Source organism: Solanum lycopersicum, chromosome 9 (assembly GCF_036512215.1).
Source record: "Solanum lycopersicum chromosome 9, SLM_r2.1".
NCBI classification, from domain to species: domain Eukaryota; kingdom Viridiplantae; phylum Streptophyta; class Magnoliopsida; order Solanales; family Solanaceae; genus Solanum; species Solanum lycopersicum.
In genome coordinates, this window is record NC_090808.1 from 1,820,552 (window position 1) to 1,840,054 (window position 19,503).

At 28.7% G+C, this 19,503-nt stretch overlaps 1 protein-coding gene across 2 annotated transcripts; it reads right to left on the bottom strand.

Annotated features, from left to right (window-relative positions):
• Positions 1-3,934: 3,934 nt before the first annotated feature.
• ARF16A (auxin response factor 16A) lies at positions 3,935-7,967 on the bottom strand. Of its 2 annotated transcripts, XR_011211435.1 has the most exons (5): positions 7,280-7,967; positions 5,942-7,149; positions 4,674-5,388; positions 4,490-4,594; positions 3,935-4,383 (listed from the first exon to the last, which is right to left on the bottom strand). XR_011211435.1 is itself a non-coding variant. In XM_004246609.5 (4 exons), the coding sequence occupies exons 2-4, from the start codon at positions 7,049-7,051 to the stop codon at positions 4,308-4,310; spliced, it is 2,085 nt and encodes a 694-aa protein (XP_004246657.1). In that variant the 5' UTR covers positions 7,052-7,149; positions 7,280-7,967; the 3' UTR covers positions 3,935-4,307. The 2 variants fall into 2 exon arrangements, 1 of the variants encoding a protein (XP_004246657.1); XM_004246609.5 differs by having other exon boundaries at positions 4,490-5,388.
• Positions 7,968-19,503: the final 11,536 nt, after the last annotated feature.

Here is a 19,503-nt window from a genome sequence, read left to right on the forward strand (position 1 = left end):
AACAAAATTTTCATATTCAATTCGACAGGTAAATTGTCAAAACGTTCCACATTCTTTATTTTGTATACACTTACTAAAACTCGATAGTATTGTTTAATTTTTACTATTCATAAAATTTAAATTTATAATTCGTCATGCTCAAAGAGAGATTCATATTTAGAGGTGAAGGTTCGGAGTTACAATTTTAGCGTGAAAAACATTTCCACGGTGTCTGCAGTGGCAGAGCCAGAATTTTTAATAAGGGAGTTTAAAATTCGTAGAAATAGGCACACGAAATAGCTGAAGGGGGTTCGACATCTACTACCGAACTATCAATCAATTTTGTTTGGAATTCACAAGTTTATATACATACATATTTATATAATCTCTAATACAAATACGTAATCTACAAAAAAGTTATTAAATACAATCGAACTCATAAATCGTTACAGACCCCACCTAGCTCCGCCTTTACTCATATTACGAACATATAAAAAGGATTAGGATTAAAGACAACGTTGATCAAACGTTGTTGTACATTCACGTGATCCAACTCAAAACTACTTATGATCTTGTCTATTCTTTCGTTTTTATTTTTTGTGTTGTGAAATCTGTCGGTGACTATTTTCACTCCAAGTAAAGTGTCTATGTCGGCTTTTTAATTCCGTTCGTCATAAATTATTTATCGTATTTTTTTATTCGTCTTAAAGAAAATATCACTTTCTTAATATATATATTTAATTCTATTGACGTAGTACAATTTTTAAGAGAGTTTTTATTAAGAGTATATTTTACTAAGTTCATCTTATTAATAATGTATTAAAACCTCTGAATTTCATTATTATTATTTTAATACAAATAGTTGTATGAGGTATATTTTTGATATAGAAGTTAATTAAAATGAAATGAAAGGAGTAACTATGAATAGTATTGATTATTATTATTATTATTATAATAATACAAATTATGTATCATTATCTCATAATTGAACTGTTTATAGTATTTCATAAGAAATTTTACTAAACGTAAGTCGTAAAATGAAACAAAAAGAAATGAAAGTATTTTTTGGGCCAGAATGTTATTTTATCTTTTTAAACACTTTTACCCTTTTAACTAAAAAATAGAAAAAATATCAGTTTATTTTTTTAAAAAAACATTATAGTTTTTTTAATTTTCTGGTTATTTAACACTTCCCAAAAAAAATTATATTACTTTAACATAACTATTAAAAAATCACGACATATGATTTGGGACGTGAATAACTCTTATACAGTTAAACTTAATTAATGTTATTAATGCTAAGTAGTATTATGGCTTAATTAGGATCTGATTAGGATTTAGGAGTGGAAATTAAGAAGCTTATTATAAAAGTCTTCTCTTTTCTATAATTATATTAATGATGTTTATTAAGCTCATAAAATGGATCTTTGTCAGTAAACATTTACACATACTGAGTCAATGTCTTGAAATTAATGGATCCCAGCTTGTGTATAATTATACTTGTATATACGTATGTTTTAAGTGACTGCACTTCTTTTGCACCAAAATATATATATAATTATACTCGTATATACGTATGTTTTAAGTGACTGCACTTCTTTTGCACCAATATATATATATAATTATACTCGTATATACGTATGACTAGCTAGTGTACAATTTATTTTGTCAAAAACGTACATATTTTAGTCACACACGTAACCCGTACATACAGACAAGGGAAAAAAAAAGATATTTAGGGAAAAAACTATTGCATTTTATCATATGAAACAAAATGCAAATATAATTATAGAATAAAACAACTATTTTAATCTTCTTAAAATAATATTTTAAAACTCAAAAAAAATTAATTAATTCATATTTTCAATCTTCATGAAAGCACACTAATCAATATAAATAATGATAGGATTATTCAAATTCCTCTCTTCTTTAAAATCGTCACTTTAAAAATAACTCAACGATCCTCAAATTCAATGTAAATACGAATACTATACAATGCATGTACATTTATCATGATGACCATCATGTATGTATGATATCTATCTATGTACATATCATATATATATAATATATATTAAAGCAAATATTTCTCCAATATATAAATCAAATAAACAAACACTTTAAATACTATATTATAAAATTTACATATGATATTCCGGAAGAATCGGAGTAGTTAAGCCTACAACATTTAAAAGGTAATAACTAAATAAATTTTTATGGGTACCCTTCCCTGGCGTAGGATATAGGGAATCTTTATTTATTTTGCTCTAACATATCAATAAATCGATAATTTTATAAATTTTATTTAGATATATAAACTCCGATTTATTTCGATTTACCATTTTTTTTGTTTCAAAGAAGAAACAGCGTGGTCTTCAAAACGGCGCAACCCATGCAAAAATCTACTCTTGCTTACGTTGGCCACACGTGAACCTTATTTACTCTTTGACCAATCAACCTCCTTTATTTGACTTACACGTGTCTTCACTCTTCACACGTGTGTCTCATTCGGGACGGAGCTAAAAGTTCGGAAACAGATTTCATCAAACTCAGTAATTTTTGTTTGGCGTGCTTCTATACGTATAAATATTAAGTTTCGAATTTAGTTATTAAAATATTGATTTATTTTTGTTATTACCTCTGGTAGAGATTCAAATGAGCTCAACAGTTTCATTCATATCCGAATTTTATGTGTGAGTAGCTAATAATTAAAGTATCGTTATTATTACTTGTTATGATATAATTAAAAATTCATAAATTTTGAATTCTGATTTAACCATTCGAAAACCGACTTAAACTTTTTTTTTTTTTTTAAAAAAAAGGGAAGAAATAAAAGTCATTTGTTGTTGGTGTTGCTGATGTTGTCTTTGCGTAACTCTATCTTTGACTTTGTGTTTGCTGTTTGTTGTTCTTATTGTTTGTTGCTGAAATTAAGGTCAATGTTTCATTAAATTTAATTAATATTTAATTGCCTCAATCCCAATACTAATCACGTAAACAAACATTTAATTAATATTTTTAAAAAAAAATTCCCAATTCTTGCGGCAACAAAATAGCAGTATTTAATGTAGGACTTTGTTTTAGGGTATCTTGTTTTCAAATGTTTTTGGTCTACCATGTGACTTCTGCTCTTTTAGGGACTGCAGATTATGTCGTGTACACATGGCATTTTATTATTTTTTCGTCGAACACGTTCAATTTCTATATTAGAACTCGACTAAATATGAATTATCATAAAAGATTCGAACTCGAGACTTTGAGGTAATGAGTAGAGGGAGGTTTGCTTGTTGATTTAGTACTAATAATTTTTGTCAATTATTTGATTAGACATATACTTAATCATTAACAAGATTAATAATAAGTCCAACTTTTAAAAAAAAAAAAAAACCAAAATCTTTTTAAAGATAACATAATCGTGTACGCAAAAAATATACATACTTTCTATTTTCTAAATATAATCCTTTGATCTAATAATGATGTTGACAAATATATTTTCCTATATTCCGACCAACACCTTTGTGAAGGTCTTACCATATGTTTTAATATTTTCATGTCGTAAATCGTCTATATCACACCTCTTTCGATGATACTTTTTATGATGTGATCGGTATAGTTAGGCAGTGAACAACTATCATACTCGTAGAATAAATATTAAATATGTTCCATCTATAGTCATTAAGGCCTCTCGAATGATCTACTAAATTCATCGAGTTGTTCAATTTTTGACCTTTTTTTTGGCAATCAAATATGTGTTCCTTTCCTCTCTTTTGACTTAGGAGGTTTTATGAGGTAGAGACGGATCAAGAATTTGAAGTTAGTGAAAACAATGAATGTTTGACTTCGTATAATGCGTGTATGTGAACAAAAAATTTCATTTATATATACATATAGTTCGACCTGAACAATAGATGTGCGTGCTAGAATACTAAATCATCAATAAAACATGAAAAAGAACTTTTAAACAAAGTTTTGAACTATATACTGATTAGATATATAGAAAACAAAAACTAGAACAAGTCTTTTAAGCCTTCTTAGAAGGCCTTTAACTAACAAATGGAGTACTAGAATTAGCAGACAAAGCCTACAAAAAACAAGTTCTATCTTGTTCTTTGTAGGTATTGTCTTGAAACAAAAACTCGAAAACGATCCCAAGGAAAGTGAAAACTACTAGTAAATATACCGTTGATGCAAAACGCAAACTTTTCCACTCGTGAACTAGGTAAACTGAGCATCGCCATCATCAGCATGTCCGAAAGAGTTGAAATGTTAAGAACAAAGCACTCGAACATCAGTTCGAAAAAAGGAAAGTGGAGATTTACTTGTTCTCTCTATTCCCTGATTCCTACATTGTCACTGCTGGAATCAGTTAGAATTGTTAACCTTCGCGCTGTTTTCATGAAGTCGCTGCAAAATAGAGGAAAGGAATACTTCCTTACAACGAAAGTAACGCGAAATGTTCATTATATGAATAAACAGATAATGGAGTATGGGAAATCTTTTGAGAACATACCTAAATGGTTCATCACCAAGTTGCTTGACCGAGCCAGTGGTATCCCGGTAAAGTACGTGATTAAGCATCTCCGAGTTGTCAATACCGAACATATTTGCCAATTTCCTGCATAACTCTTCGTAAGATCCTAGCAATGAAAGATCCAGAGTGCGACCTACATCTTCTGATTCCATAAAAACCTTACAGTGTCCAATCTCGGTATTAGGGTCAGATTGAAATGTGTCGCACGGTGAGCGTTCTGTTAATCCACGTTGATTGAGTGCAGAACCTGAACCATCGGACACGTTCCCGATTTTATCAGCATTTCCATCCGAGGAACTATTGCCTGTACGAACAGTAGAAACAGTATCTCCCGAGCAGCTAAGAGAGATCTGCTGCTCAGTCAGTATAGGTTGACCGAAAAGCACGAGTTGTGGTGCTTTCCCAATATCAGATTTCTTCGTAGAGTGAGCAGAATTTCCCATGGTTAGCAAGCAAGATATATTCTCATTGTTGCATGGCTTGCTGATCATTGGACTATTCAGGGGTCTACGGGGTGCTGCTGCAGCCTGATCAAGTGGTGGAAAACCAACCGGAAACAAGCTAGAATGCAACTTATTGAAATGGAGATCTGATAATGATAAACCATATTGAGCATGCCTGGCTCCCTGCATGCCAGCAGGGGTGTTGTCGGGAAGACAACCAAAGGGGCTATTAGGCCCTAGAAGGTGGTTGCCGGAGAAAGCCGGCATAGGAAGGTGGCCATCGAGAGGAAAATCTGGATGTTGAGGTAATCTTAGTTTCTTTCGTGGGGGCGAGAATGGAGAAAGATGAATGGTAGGCATGTTTGAGACTAATTCCACAAGCCATGGGCTGACACGTTTCACGTTTTGGAGCAGATCAGGTTCGTCCCACGTCACCTACAGCAATTCATCACAATTTAAGTGAGGATCATACTAAATTAAGCAAGAATCGATTGATTGTCGGATTCTGTCCCCTTCTTTTGTAAGTAAAGAGGCAACCAATCTAAAAACAGGACACAGTATATAATAATTCAACCCTCTCTGTGGGAAATGAAAGCTACAACTCCAAGTATTGTTCATTGAGTTCAAATACGGGTATCAAAACTCAACAACTTCACGAGAAAGTGAAAATCATCACACATCGCGTTACAGAACATATTTTCTCTAAAACAAATTTAAATGGTTTATCTTTTCTGTATACAGATTAAGTGTTCTTTTCCTTTTTGATATACCATTCTGAATCACTGCCTATAAGTATCTGTGTATAACATAACGAGTGCGACACTATGTTATTGATGAAATGATATTTGTTTATTTTAATTATCAAAACAAAGAACAGAATCTGTGGGGAACAATCAGCACAAAATGTGAGAAACATTATGTAACTGAGTATACGTGCTTACATTATGACAGATCACAATGGGGATGCACTAAGTAAAGATGGTATTACCTGAAGAAGCCTCCATGGTGAATCTGGCCATCGAATGGGATCGGAGACTTGAACTGAAGATATAGTTCCCATGAACCAACTTATCCGTGAAGAATCTTCAGTTTCAAAAGGCATCTTGAACCTCATCCCCGAGCACCAACGGATCTGCAATGCTGACTTTACAAGCGAGGACTTCACACAGAACTCCGGAGTGCTAGCACGAGGATAATAGATCACCTCAAATGGCTGTCCACTGGCTGCAAGATTTGCAGCTTCGATAACTGATTCTGCCTTCACTTTTCCCTTGTTCATCAAGTTCCCACCATTATTTCCGTTCCCATTTCTCATTAATTTATTCTCATCTTCCCTAAGAAAACTGGAAAACCCTCCGTATGGTACCATACAATTCCCTCCAGCCGGATTCCATCCAGAAGAAGTCTCAGGTCCACCTCCAATTCCCCTCTTTGCCCTCCGAATGCCTACACAAAGGTCCCCGTTTTCAGCCCTCAAGAACACAATGGAATCACCCGCAACGAGCTTTTTGTGGTTCACAAAAGTACTCCATCCAGTCGTCAACAGATGGCGCCTAGGCGTCCCTCTATAAATATGCCTGAATTTCCACGTCTCCCCGTGAACATCCTTAGCAAGGATGGTCTGAACAGGAGGATCCGCAGAGTAATCCAGACGAGGAAAGATCGTCTCTGCACAATACCTCGGGACAGAAAAACCTCCACCATTATTCGCATCTGATTGCGTTAACGTCTTAGCAAATGAACTAGGCTTATCTTGGTTATCCGAACCATTCATCCCAACAACCCCATCATCATCAAATTCAACCTCATTCCTACCAACAGGTATCAACCTAATTTTGGCAAAAACCTCATCAGTCTCAGGATCTGCCATATACTTAATCGCGGAGACTTTACAAGGAATATACGACGGAATCCTAATGGAACTCCTAAAATCAACATTTCCAGAGGCATGCTCTGAGTGTCCTTGAGGAAAGTAAAAAACTTTTGAACTAATTGAAGGCATTTGTACCATACTACCAGCACAAGCATGCCATAGTTGAGAATCTAAACACTTTTCTACTTCCTTCACTTTTTCCTTTGGATCCATAAAAGTAATCATCTTGATGTCAACAAAATCTTACTATTACCACAATCAATTCAAGAACCAACAATTCTTTCACCTCATAAATACTTATTTTCCCATTAGGAATGTAAATGCTGTCATCAAACAAAAAGGAACAAATATTCTATAAGAATATTAAATTGTACCAATTAGCAAAAAACAAAAAAACAAGAAACAAAGTAAATCACAATAAATTCAACTCAAAGAAGTTTCAAAAGTTCATACCTTTTTTTATCCAGAAACACCAATTATAAGTACATAATAACTCAAGAAAATTTGTTGAATTACCACCAAATTAGAACAATTTTACAAGATTCAACCCAAAACTCTTCATTTTCTTCAATTTGACCACTTCAAAACATAAAATTCCCTCCTAATCATCCATTTAAACACAAAATTACTAAGTTCTCCAGCAACCTTGACTCACTTTGAGCTCAAAATCAAGCCAAAAATCCAATCTTTTCTTCTCAAAAATCAAGAAACACTCAAAAAGTTGCTCAAAGAAACCAAAAGATTCCACCTTTACACTGTTTTTCCCACACCCAAAGCAAAATAACAGAACCCCACTTCAGAATTCAACCAGACAGAAACAAAAACAAGAAAAAAACCCAAGAAAAACCTAACAAATCATCAAAATTGATGGAAAGTGAAAAACTGGTTTAGAGTGGGCTTTCACTAACAATACTCTTTGTCATGTTTTTGTCTCAAAATACACAAATATATATTTCACACACAAAAGAGAAAGAGAGAGCTCTCTGTTTGTATCATACAAAATGGAAAAAGATGTATACATATATATGATGATGACTCTATGCATACTATGTCCACACATGTATGTGTGTCCCCATGTAAAACTTCTCTCTCTTCCTCTGTTTTTTTAACTTTCACTATTTACCTATTCGATATGTGAATCGGAGTCTAATTAAAATCAAAATCATTATTTATGAACAGAGTCTACAAGGGGTCACTTTTTTAATCATAAAACTTAAAATCGAAATTTTTTTCAACATCTTTGATTAAGAAACCTTATCAAGCAGTATCCTTTTTAATTGTTTTTTCTTGTAATGTTCGATATCTAAATTATGGTTTTAGTAGTTTAAATTTGAATCGAAGATAGGTTTTTGAATCAAGAATTATTTTCATATCGAGACTAGAAATGAAACGTTAAAAAGGAAAAAACAGTTTCATCCATTATATATTTGATGATTTTTATATTATATTTTTATTTTTTTAGGTTTCTTGATAATTGATAAGTATATTTTTATGGTTTTTGGTTGGTTGAATAAAATTTTATTTTTCTGACCATTTTCTTCGGATCTGAAGAAACTCTGCTGTATCTTCAGAAGCCAGCAAAACAACAAAGATCTTGAAGCCAGCTATTCATTTTTTTTTTCTTTTCTTCTTTTTTGTTATTTTCAATTATTATGGTATTAAATAAAATAATACTAGGAAAATAGTATTGTCATTTTCATTATTTATTAATGGATTAAAAAATTAATTGATTTATTCTCTTGGATTTACTTGATCAATTTGATAAGTTGAAGTTGGATTAATTTAATGTGATCATTGTGATAGTTGGAAATATGGCAAGTCAATAGTACTCTTAAAGCAAGGCAAATGCTATGATTTATTAATTAGGTTAAGAATATTAAAATATTGGTTTAGATTGACTAAACCATGTGGGACACTAAATTTAATTTTTTGACTCAAGTTAACTAACTATAAATTGACATAATTAACCTCCAAATTTGGTTTATTAAATTTGTTGTACCTACTAAATAGTAATATTGTTGTTAATTTATTTATTTATGTATGTGTATTAGTGTGACCTTAGGGAAAGTTTGGAACACTTTAACTCTTTTAATGTGTTTATTGACATGAATACGAGTTAGTTTGGTCGAGATATTTTGAATATCAAAAAAATAAATTTCGTATGCTAGTGAGTCCTTGGTTAACTAAATTGAGTTCTCTCAATCTGCACTTCGTGCACAAATTTTGTACAGATTATTTTGAATAGTTATATTTATTGAGATTTTTTTATAAGCTCTCTTAACGATTGTATTCTGATTTTGATACTTAGTAATCTTTATTAGATATTGTTAAAGTATTCAGTATAGTAATTTTTAAAAATATTTTGAATTAAGATGAACTAAACGTTGAATAATAAATTAATCCAAATCAACTTTTATATTTGGTTTGTTTGTTTGTTATCTTATAACTCGTTTAATTACTTAATAATTTATCAAAATACACATAATTTTATAAAGCTTCATTAGTCATTTGAGTAGTAATTAACCAATTATTCTTTTATATACTCTTTCACATGGTACAACCAATCTCTTCAATGAAGCATGCATGTTTTTTTTTTTTAATTCACGATTTAGAATTCGAAATCATATTATTATTATTTTAGGTTGACTTTAAAATTTGAATTATGATCCCAAATGGCATTTCTAAACACTAACTTTAAATCATATATATATATATATATATATATATATATATATATATATATATATATATATATATATATATATAACATAAGATAACTAACCTAAAGATCCAAAATTATTTAAACCTAAAAACAACTTTATATTAGAATATCAAAAAAGAAAAACATGTCATTATGTTTCAAAAGTACACAATTGGCATAAATGTCTTTTCATTTTTTCACCTTACTTAAATGATGGCTATTTTTTAAATACGTGTATTCATTTAACTTCTTTTAAGTTTTGTCACATAATTAGATAAAGATATTAAAGGGACCTTTAATTAAAACCTGTGACTCGACCATTTGTAGTTTTAAATATAATAAATTATGATGTAAAGTGATTTTTATGTAATTTCTAGATATTATTTAAATTTAAAAAAATTATAAGAAATGTTTATCCAAATTCACTTGAAGGTTTAAGGTAAATTCTTTTAAGAAAAGGAGTTAAAAACTACTGGATGCAATGTCCTTCTATTACTCTTTACAATAGTACTATTAAAAAAAATTATAAAACATAGGTACGTAACATTATATATTTTTATCACAAATATACGCTTTTCATATTCTTGACGTGTAGTTAACCTCATGTACATATAATTTGAAAACAAATATACAATGGATCAAGTTAGCTATACATATCGTATATCTTTACATGTAATTTTTACTTTTAAAACATATACATAATATATATATAGTTAAAATCAAATATTATATTTACGTAATTTCATTCGATACTAAATAGTGCTATTCCCCCGTTAAGAGAATATATGAAGTGCTGGGGTTATTTTAAGATTAGAAAATTCCAAAAAAAGTTACCTATAATAAATAAAGACAAAGTAATTATTTGCTCATTTTGAATTTTATACGTCTGTCAAAAAATAATAACTTATGTTAATTAATATATAATTTTATAAATAATTAATGTTTAGGATGAAATAATTTTTTTTTAATGATATATGAATAGTAGCAAATAAATGTAAGAATTTATTTTTGAAATAATGTAAAAATGAGAGGGAGGGGGGGGGGGAGTAATATACCCAAAATGAGGCACAATTATAGTGGTTCAATAAATAAATCAAGATGGTCCTAATGTAAGTACCTCATTTACTCCTTTTCAAAAAATTGAGGTGATAATAGAGAAACACAACACAAATGAGTATTAGAATGTATGTTTTTAATAAAAAAATTTGTAGTGGTATTTGATATTTATACTGAGATCGTATATAATTTAGATTCAAGCTGAAAAGTTTCATAATAGGAAGTGTAATGCTCTGTAATAAGGTCGATTCCAAATGTATAAGTTAAATCTGAGATATTTTGTTAAGAACAAATGAATATTTACTAGAAATTGCAAAAATATGACGTGCAAAAAAAGATTTAGATTAACTTTTTTAAGTTTAGCTAAACATACCGTCTTCCACCTAAATTATATGATATGTGTTCGCGATGAAATATACATCAGTGTTAGAGTCAAGGATGCACGAACCTTTTTCATCAGAAATTTATATAGTATATATACGAGGTCAACATAATTATATATATGTTGAATTTTCTTGTCTTTTTCATATGTTCACTTGTTTTTGTATTTTAAATCCCTTTATAAAACATTTGACTCCACCACGAAGTTACATTATGATATTATGATACAAAAAAATTATTGTCTCGACAAGGGTAATATAACTTTAATCCTATAAATATATACGGTTATAGTCATTTTGAATTTACCGACTCTAAATTTTGAACATGACTATAATGTTTTAGGACCAGAGTCACTGTAGTAATGGTCCATACTAAAGACTAAAGAGGCTAAGACAAAAAGACAACACAATAATGCAATATGGGTATACAGTGCAAAGATAACTCAAAAGACTTGTACTACAAATTAAAGATGTGGCTAAAGTTTAAATAGGCAAAAATTTGTGTACTTCTATGCCAAACATATATATTATAGAAGTCGTACTATTTTTGCCAACTTTGGCCAATATATGAGGAAATAAAAATAGAAGAAAATGAAAAAAAAATTAATTATATCATTTTAATAACTTATGATCATACAAATAAAAAAGATTAATTTACATAATATCTCAAAATTAGCTACAGAGTTAAAATTTAAAGACTAGCTATGAATGTTTGCAGTGTCTTTATTCGATTGATTCAGTATTCGATTGATTTATTAAATTAATTCAGTATATAATTGATTTATTAGATTTTTTTTCAAACCTACATATATACAAAATAATGTAACTCATATATTGTACCACCACAATTCTACATATATCCATCTCTTATTTGACATAATTTAGAAACTTCAATATTAATAATAAAGTTTTAATTGTAACCTATGTTTATTTGGTAGTTTTGACTTCTATTATCTTCAATCATTTTCCGTCCTTGCAACATGTTAATTGAAAATAATGAATTCAATTAATAATTTTATTATTATTATTATAAATTGATGGGGAAGTTTATTATATTTTTGGGACCATAGTTTTTAATCATATTTAGTAAAGCCGTCTTAGCTAAGAAAATTATTAAAAACTTAATTACTTGGTCGGCCGTTTAACAAAATAAGTGTTCTATCAAGGACCCAAAAATAAGACAAACAAATCATACCATTATTGGTGCTAATTATAATATGATGAAACAACAATTTACCTAATTTTATTTTTGGTCCCCAAACCCTAAACTAGAATACTTATGTTTTGAAATACATCTAATCGAAATAGATATATGTATTTCAGATACACCCTAATTAAATCATATAATTTATTTGTTTAATCGTGATTCACATTTATCTCCGATACACAGACTCGTTCACTCACCTCTCTCCTTTCTCATCCTCTATTCCTATGTATATCTATTTAAGAAGTTTCACAAATTTTATTAAAGTATCCAATATCAATTTCATGTATCTCTGTATTCAAAATCATTTTCATTCAATATATATATATATATATATAAAAGTCGGTAACACACATGTACACAAACATAGAAATATACAAATTATTATATTATATTATATTATATAGTATAAGAAACAAAGAAGAAGACTAATATTCTAAAGTCATAATTGAGACATGACCAGAAAGTAGTGCAAAAGAGCATCCCCACAGTTTGGTTGAAAGATATTATTAATGTGATGAAACTATTAATATTAGCTAAGAAGCACCAAGAATGAGACACTTTAACCATATCAATTTATAATATATTTATTGGCAATATATACTAACCCTACCACTAAGGATGGACTCGATAAAGGATTCAAAATATAAAAAAGTAAAACGTACGATAAATCAAGACAATTTGATATTTGTTATAAATATTATTAATTTTATATTTAAATATATAGTGTATTTTTCGAATCAAGGGTTTCAGATGAAATCAGAAATTCTAATAAAATGACTAAAAACAAGCTAGAACGTCACACTTGAGATTTGATTTTGTAACCTCACTATATCAAAAATGATCATTAGCGATAACTAATTAACGACAATAACTTAATTGCTACTAAATATGTATTTTAAGGAAAAATTAAAACGCTCTTTGTATATGTTCCTAAAGTCTTTAGCGACGTTGACATTTAACTAATGTCTGCGAAGACTTTAACATTCTTTTTTTTATCAATGTCTATATTTATTATCGCGCAAAAAGTTGTTTTTGTTATAGTGCCTTAAGCAAATTCAAAGTAACCTTTACCACTACACACCACAAACTTTTCCTTTATTTCGTATATTCGTCCGGAAAAGTCGAAAAAATATACTGTTTTCAATATGTGTTCGATAAAATTCAATAATTGTACAAATTATAAATTATGGGACCTAATCTCTCTGCCGATTCAAATCAAAAGGCAATAATTCAGAAATAGTAAACTTCAAAATACTGAATTCGCCTCTACCTAATAGATAAAAAAATAGTTTTGAAAAAAGGCAAATAGATGCATGGGACATGCTCTACCCCTAACCTCTTTACAACTCAAGTCCTACTTCCCATAGTATTGTGTTGTAGTAGTATTAATTTCATGAGTTAATGCAAGAAAAATAATAATATAAATGGTCCATTTCAAGATGTTGGTGGGTTTTGTCTTTCAAGTGCTTGATACACCCCACGACTAAGTTGTCTACACTCACCCTTTGCCATACAGACAGCTAACCAACTCCACATCACACATAATATATCTATATATATAAAAAAAGATAATTCAAAGTGTTGAGATTAGCCACCATCAAAGACACCACATGATGGTTTATTTGCCAACACATAATAAAAACACTATCGATAATAAGAAATTAGCGATGAATAAAATTTCGTAGTTAGAATAAATAAAAGTCTCCTACTAAACCTAGCTAGGGATAGATTAGTTGATTTTCATGTTTTCTTGTAGTGAAAGAGGACAAAATAAAAACTAAATTCAAGTTCTATTAGTTATATATATTTAGCAGAGATGAAATTAGGATTTGAAGGTTATAGGCTTTTAAATTGTTAATTCGTAGATATTCAATAAATTTCTTATCGAGTTCAACCACACCGGTAAGCTATATTCTAGCTTTGTTTATGATATTTAGTAGCAAAAGCTGAATTTTTACTAAAAAAGTTCATTATTTACTATATACAAAAAAATATTAAATTTTCGATAAAGATATTTGAGATAAACCTCACACATATTATATCATTGTGTTTCATTATTTTTATTAGTTGTGTGGAAATCAACAAAAGCCTCAATATAATCAAAGACGTTAAATTGTTACATAAACTCTTAATATTTGAAGAGGCAAGTTCAGAATTTGTGAATTTGAATAGTATATAATTTTGTTATATTTGTGTGTTTTAATAATTTTATGTATATATAGATATATATATATATATATATATATATAATTCGAATCGAAAGCAATCGATTTACATGAAAACCACTCAACCTGCTCTAATAAGCATACCATGCATATAGTAGGGTCTATACATGTACGTTCACTTTGATCAACTTGCATTTTGTAATTCTAATTAAAGTTTTGGATATTTAATTTGCATGTTGTGTTGTAGGGTCTAATACATATTAATTAAGCAACTATAAACGTACAATAACATCAAAGCATCACTAAATTTGTGTTAATTAGTTATAGTATATCATTTTCTTTTCTTTTTTTAGAATTAAGTTCAATCCATAAGAAAAATATATATATTTGTGTATATGGAGAACAAAAAACGTAAAACTTAGGGTTTTTGATCCTCCAAACATTATTGAATTATTTTCGAACGTGACTTCAATTTACTCCTTCTGATATCAAGAGGCAGATTCAGAATATTAAATAGATGAGTTTAAATTTAATCATTTAAAAGACACAGTCTTATTGTATGTATGTGTATTTAATTTTTTTTTCGTAGGTATTATATTCGAATCAAAAGAAATAGATTTAATTATATAAACCTAATGGACCCTGCCTTAATCTACCTCTAGCATTGCATGTTGTAATGTGGGGTCTATACATATTTGTCCCTTTAATCATAATTTATAAATTAAATTAGTTATTGCTTTATTTCAGCCTTAATATATATAAATCCAAACTTCATGATTGGAGAAAAAAACATATATACCTTTGTTACTGAGAATGTAATTAATTAAATTAAATAAAAGCAGTACAAAAGGAAAAAAGTTTAAACAACCACTTACTTGCATATTAATGCAAGGTTTAATTTGGATTTTATGTACAAAAGAAAATTTATGTATATTTTGTGGGGTGTCATAATGGCAAAGTTTTTCTATTAAACCTACTTAATTAATTTCTCAAAGACTTTAGTGCAAGTACTAGTTGGTTTTTGTTGGCTCACAACATTAATATGATAATGGGACCAGCAAATTAGTTTTCTTTGTTTCCTTTTTTCTTTATATAATGGACGTTAAGCAGACGTTTGAACGTAAAAATTGTAAAATTTGAACAAAAATAGTACTCATTTGTTTCTGAATCGAAAATTGAAGTTATGTCTTGTTATGAATATAAATAGTTGCTTTTAAAATTTGTGTGGTATTTAGAATGAAAATTATGAAAATTTTCAATTTTTTTTGAAAAGTAATATATTTTATATATTTGAATTATTAGTATATAAACTTAGTAAGTATTATGGAAGATTTTAAATTGATACATTATTGGAAGTAAAAAAAATGATTACCTCTATTTCTCTCATACCAATCCAAGCATAAACAAAGACTAAATTATCTTATTATTGTACCAAAAACCTAATCAAATAAAATGCTTAATAATTTTTTTGTTTCATTTGAAAAGTAAATTAAGCATGTGTCTTTTGAACTTATAATAAAATAAAATAAAATAAAAGGCAAAATTACATTACTATAAGGCATTACTTTTAGATGAAATTTCATGAGAGACATAATGAGACAAAAGAAATAAAAAAAAAATTAGTACTAGAAGAAGCAAAATCATTTCAAAGATGAATTTATTGACATATATTACTCACATCTTGTCCTTAAAAGTAACAAAAAAAGTCAAAAATGTTCTCTTCTTTAGCTTTCTCAAAGTCTAATACAATAATTGTCACAATGAAAAAATGACACCATGATTTCAATTATATTAAAGCTCAATTAAGTTAAATTTATATTAAAGATTTAATTTTAAGATAAGAACATTTTTTTAAATTAAAGAAGGTTTCATTTTAAGAGATCAAATTTGAAATATTACGATATAAAAATGAATTCAAAATTTTAATTTATGAATTTTTAATTTATTTCTACTACTTTTGTAAGGAGAATAAAAAATTCCAACTATGAAAAAGGCACATTGTACTCTGGTCAAATTATAAACAAAATTCCTCTAGAATAATACTATCAAATAAATCAATGCCACTTGGAAAAAAAACATGCAAAAGCTTTAATCAGCACTATATATATAAATTCTAAAGTAAATTTTACTATAGTATAATAGCTCACAAAGACATTTTGAATATTGATTTGGAATGAAATTTGAAGGGAAAAAAAGTATTAACGTTAAAAGGGAAATTTAAGAGTGAAACGTTACATTGTTTGGACGTAATTACACTTAAAAAATAATACTGAATTTTCATGAGTGAAATTCATTATTTCACTTGAAATACTTCTCAAACTGATTATTTAATTCTTTGATGGTTTCAAATTCTCTATTTTATATTGAAACTAAATAATGATCATTAATTGACAAATACATTTATCAAGTATAGGAGTGACAAATTTAATCTATCAAAATATAATTAAAATATACTTTGAGCGGATTAATAATTAGCTCATGAAAATATGATTTACTCAACCCAAACAAGTTTAAGCGGATCGATGCATTTTGATAACCTTAATTCAAATTATCTAAAATATTAACTTGACACAACCTCAATTAATCCATGAAAAATCTTCTCAAACTGAAAAAATATTTTGAATATTTTTACTTTGATAATGTTTATATATATATATATATATATAAAATAAAGAGAAAAAAAATATTAGGTATTTATACTCATATAACAACAAACAAAGAAATTAAATTTTAGGTATTTATAATCATATAACAACAAACAAAGAAATTAAATTTTGATGTTATGATTCACCTTTGAAATCATTTGACCTAAGTAACTTTTAAACAAGCTAGTAATTGATTCATGGAAAAAAAGGACAAATATATTTTTCGAACTATCGTAAATGATATGCATATATCATCCGTCATATTTTTGAGTATGGCGTCCTTGCCTTTCAAAAACTAGAGCACATATACCCTTTCTCCTAATGGTCATACACGGGTGTCATAATCTTATCCACTGGCCCCGACATTTATTAAATATTGGATCGATGGATAAGATTGTGTCGTCATGTGTTCCTATTTAGTCTCCGTTAGAATGAAGGATATATATGCTCTAGTTTTTGGATGACAGGAACACCAACGTCACAAAGATATGTTGAAAGGTATATACATACCGTTTACAATAATTCGAATAAATTTGTCATTTTTTCCTTGATTCATCCATTTACTAACTTATCCCACTTTTAGAATCCGTCTATTTGACACCTCTAATTGAGCGTGAAGGAAAGTGTCAATGTCATAAAGGTATTAGAGAGGGAGACATTGGCCCATATATTACTTATTAGTATTTGACAAAAGTAAGAAGCACTTGTTGTGAAATGTTGGGTAGTTGGTGAGTATGTTGATGTAAACCTCTTTGGCCACTTGTTTTTAGTTAGTCCAACGACTGCAACTCCTATCAGAATCTCTGTCGTCTTGGTACACCCCCCCCCCCCCACCATCCACAAATTAGAGACGCTAGAAATTTACCGCATTTGAAATATACTGGTATAATTATTTTATAATCAAGTCATATGAACTTATTATCTCTAATTTAAGAGTGAAAGGATCTCGTATTCATCCCTTTGTACTGTTGGATGGTAGATCAAGAATATCAATAAACTTGTATTGTATTCTTTTTAGGGTTTATTATAGGGTTCCTTTTATTTTATATATACTTACAAGTTATACCATAGTATAATTGTGTAAAAAATCATTTTTATATGTATAGGAGCAAACCTTTTCTTTTTAGAGTAAGACAAGAAGATCAATTTGTAATTAAAGTTTTAAATGTTGATGATGATAGTTAGATATTGATGTTTAAGAGAGACTTTGAGCTAGTAAGTCATGTTTGTCTAGTTCTAATTTGTTGAAAAAGAATTAGTACAAACAAAAAGAAAAAGAAAAGCTCTAAATAGTCATTTATATTTCGATATTGAACCAATAATATTCTTATTCTTTAATAAGAATAATAGTCTGATATACTTTTTAACTTTATTATTTAGAATTGATATATATTTTTTTTTAGAAAAGTGAGACTAATTTGAGTTTTTTCTCTATAAGCAAAATTACAAAAATAAAATAAAAAAACGAATCAAAATGGTGGAAAATGCAATATATATATACACACGTATAGAATACGTGGAATGGACCCATGTTATGCAAAATAAAAAATTATATAAAGAAAATGAGTAGAATGAAGACTTTGTTTATTAATTAGTAGTTGTGGCCTAAATTAAAATAATTAATGATGTTGTCATCAAGAATTTATGTTTGGTGTGTAAATGACATCATATACATGATTTATTCAACCACTGCATGATTTCCTTGTAATTTCAAATCACATCAAAACTAATTAAGTATTAGTTAAGATATTTTATTTTAAGTTACGAAAAAGATATATGTGGAGCATATTTATTGTGAGAAAATAAAATTATATTGAAAAAATGTATATGTAGTTGGACAATTGGTCCAATTTTGGTAATGGAATAGGTCCATCTTTTAGCTCAAATTGTGTGAGGCCCAAACTTTGGAAATCAAGGCCCAAAACTTTTTTTTTTTTTTTTAAAAAAAAGCAAATTACAAAAATCATATACTTTTAAGGCAAAATTACAATCTATCCCTTAAAAGTTTATAATTACAAAAATCTCTCAAAGCGGATACATTAATTTGATGCGCGAGATACACTAATCTGATGTGCGAGATACATTAATTTGATGTGCGAGATACACTAATCTGATGTGCGAGATACACTAATCTGATGTGTGACGTACATTATATACATAATTCACTAATTTGATGCGCGAGATACACTAATCTGATGCGCGAGGTACATTTTATACATGATACACTAATCTGATGCGCAAAATATATTAATGTGATATGCGAGCTACACTAATCTAATGCGCGAGATACAAATCATAATCCGACCTATTAAATTTTGGACGGATCGAACAGGTTCCCAAAATAGCTAATTTAGTAGACTAAATCCACACTAAGCGAGTATTATGGGGGAGTAGGAGGACAGTTGCAACCAAAAAAAAAAATAATTCCCTTTAGACTAGGTACTCACTTAAAATTATGATGAAATAAAAAAAATTAAAATATTAAAATATTAAAAATAAATAAAATAAAAAGGATAAAACTTC

Bases quoted from the DNA above. Each gene is read 5' to 3' on its own strand.
- ARF16A (XM_004246609.5), bottom strand. From the start codon at position 7,051: ATGATTACTTTTATGGATCCAAAGGAAAAAGTGAAGGAAGTAGAAAAG. The intron at 5,389-5,941 runs GTAATACCATCT...GAATTGCTGTAG, and splicing joins CACCATGGAGGCTTCTTCAG to GTGACGTGGGACGAACCTGA. The intron at 4,384-4,489 runs GTATGTTCTCAA...TCTATTTTGCAG, and splicing joins CTTGGTGATGAACCATTTAG to CGACTTCATGAAAACAGCGC.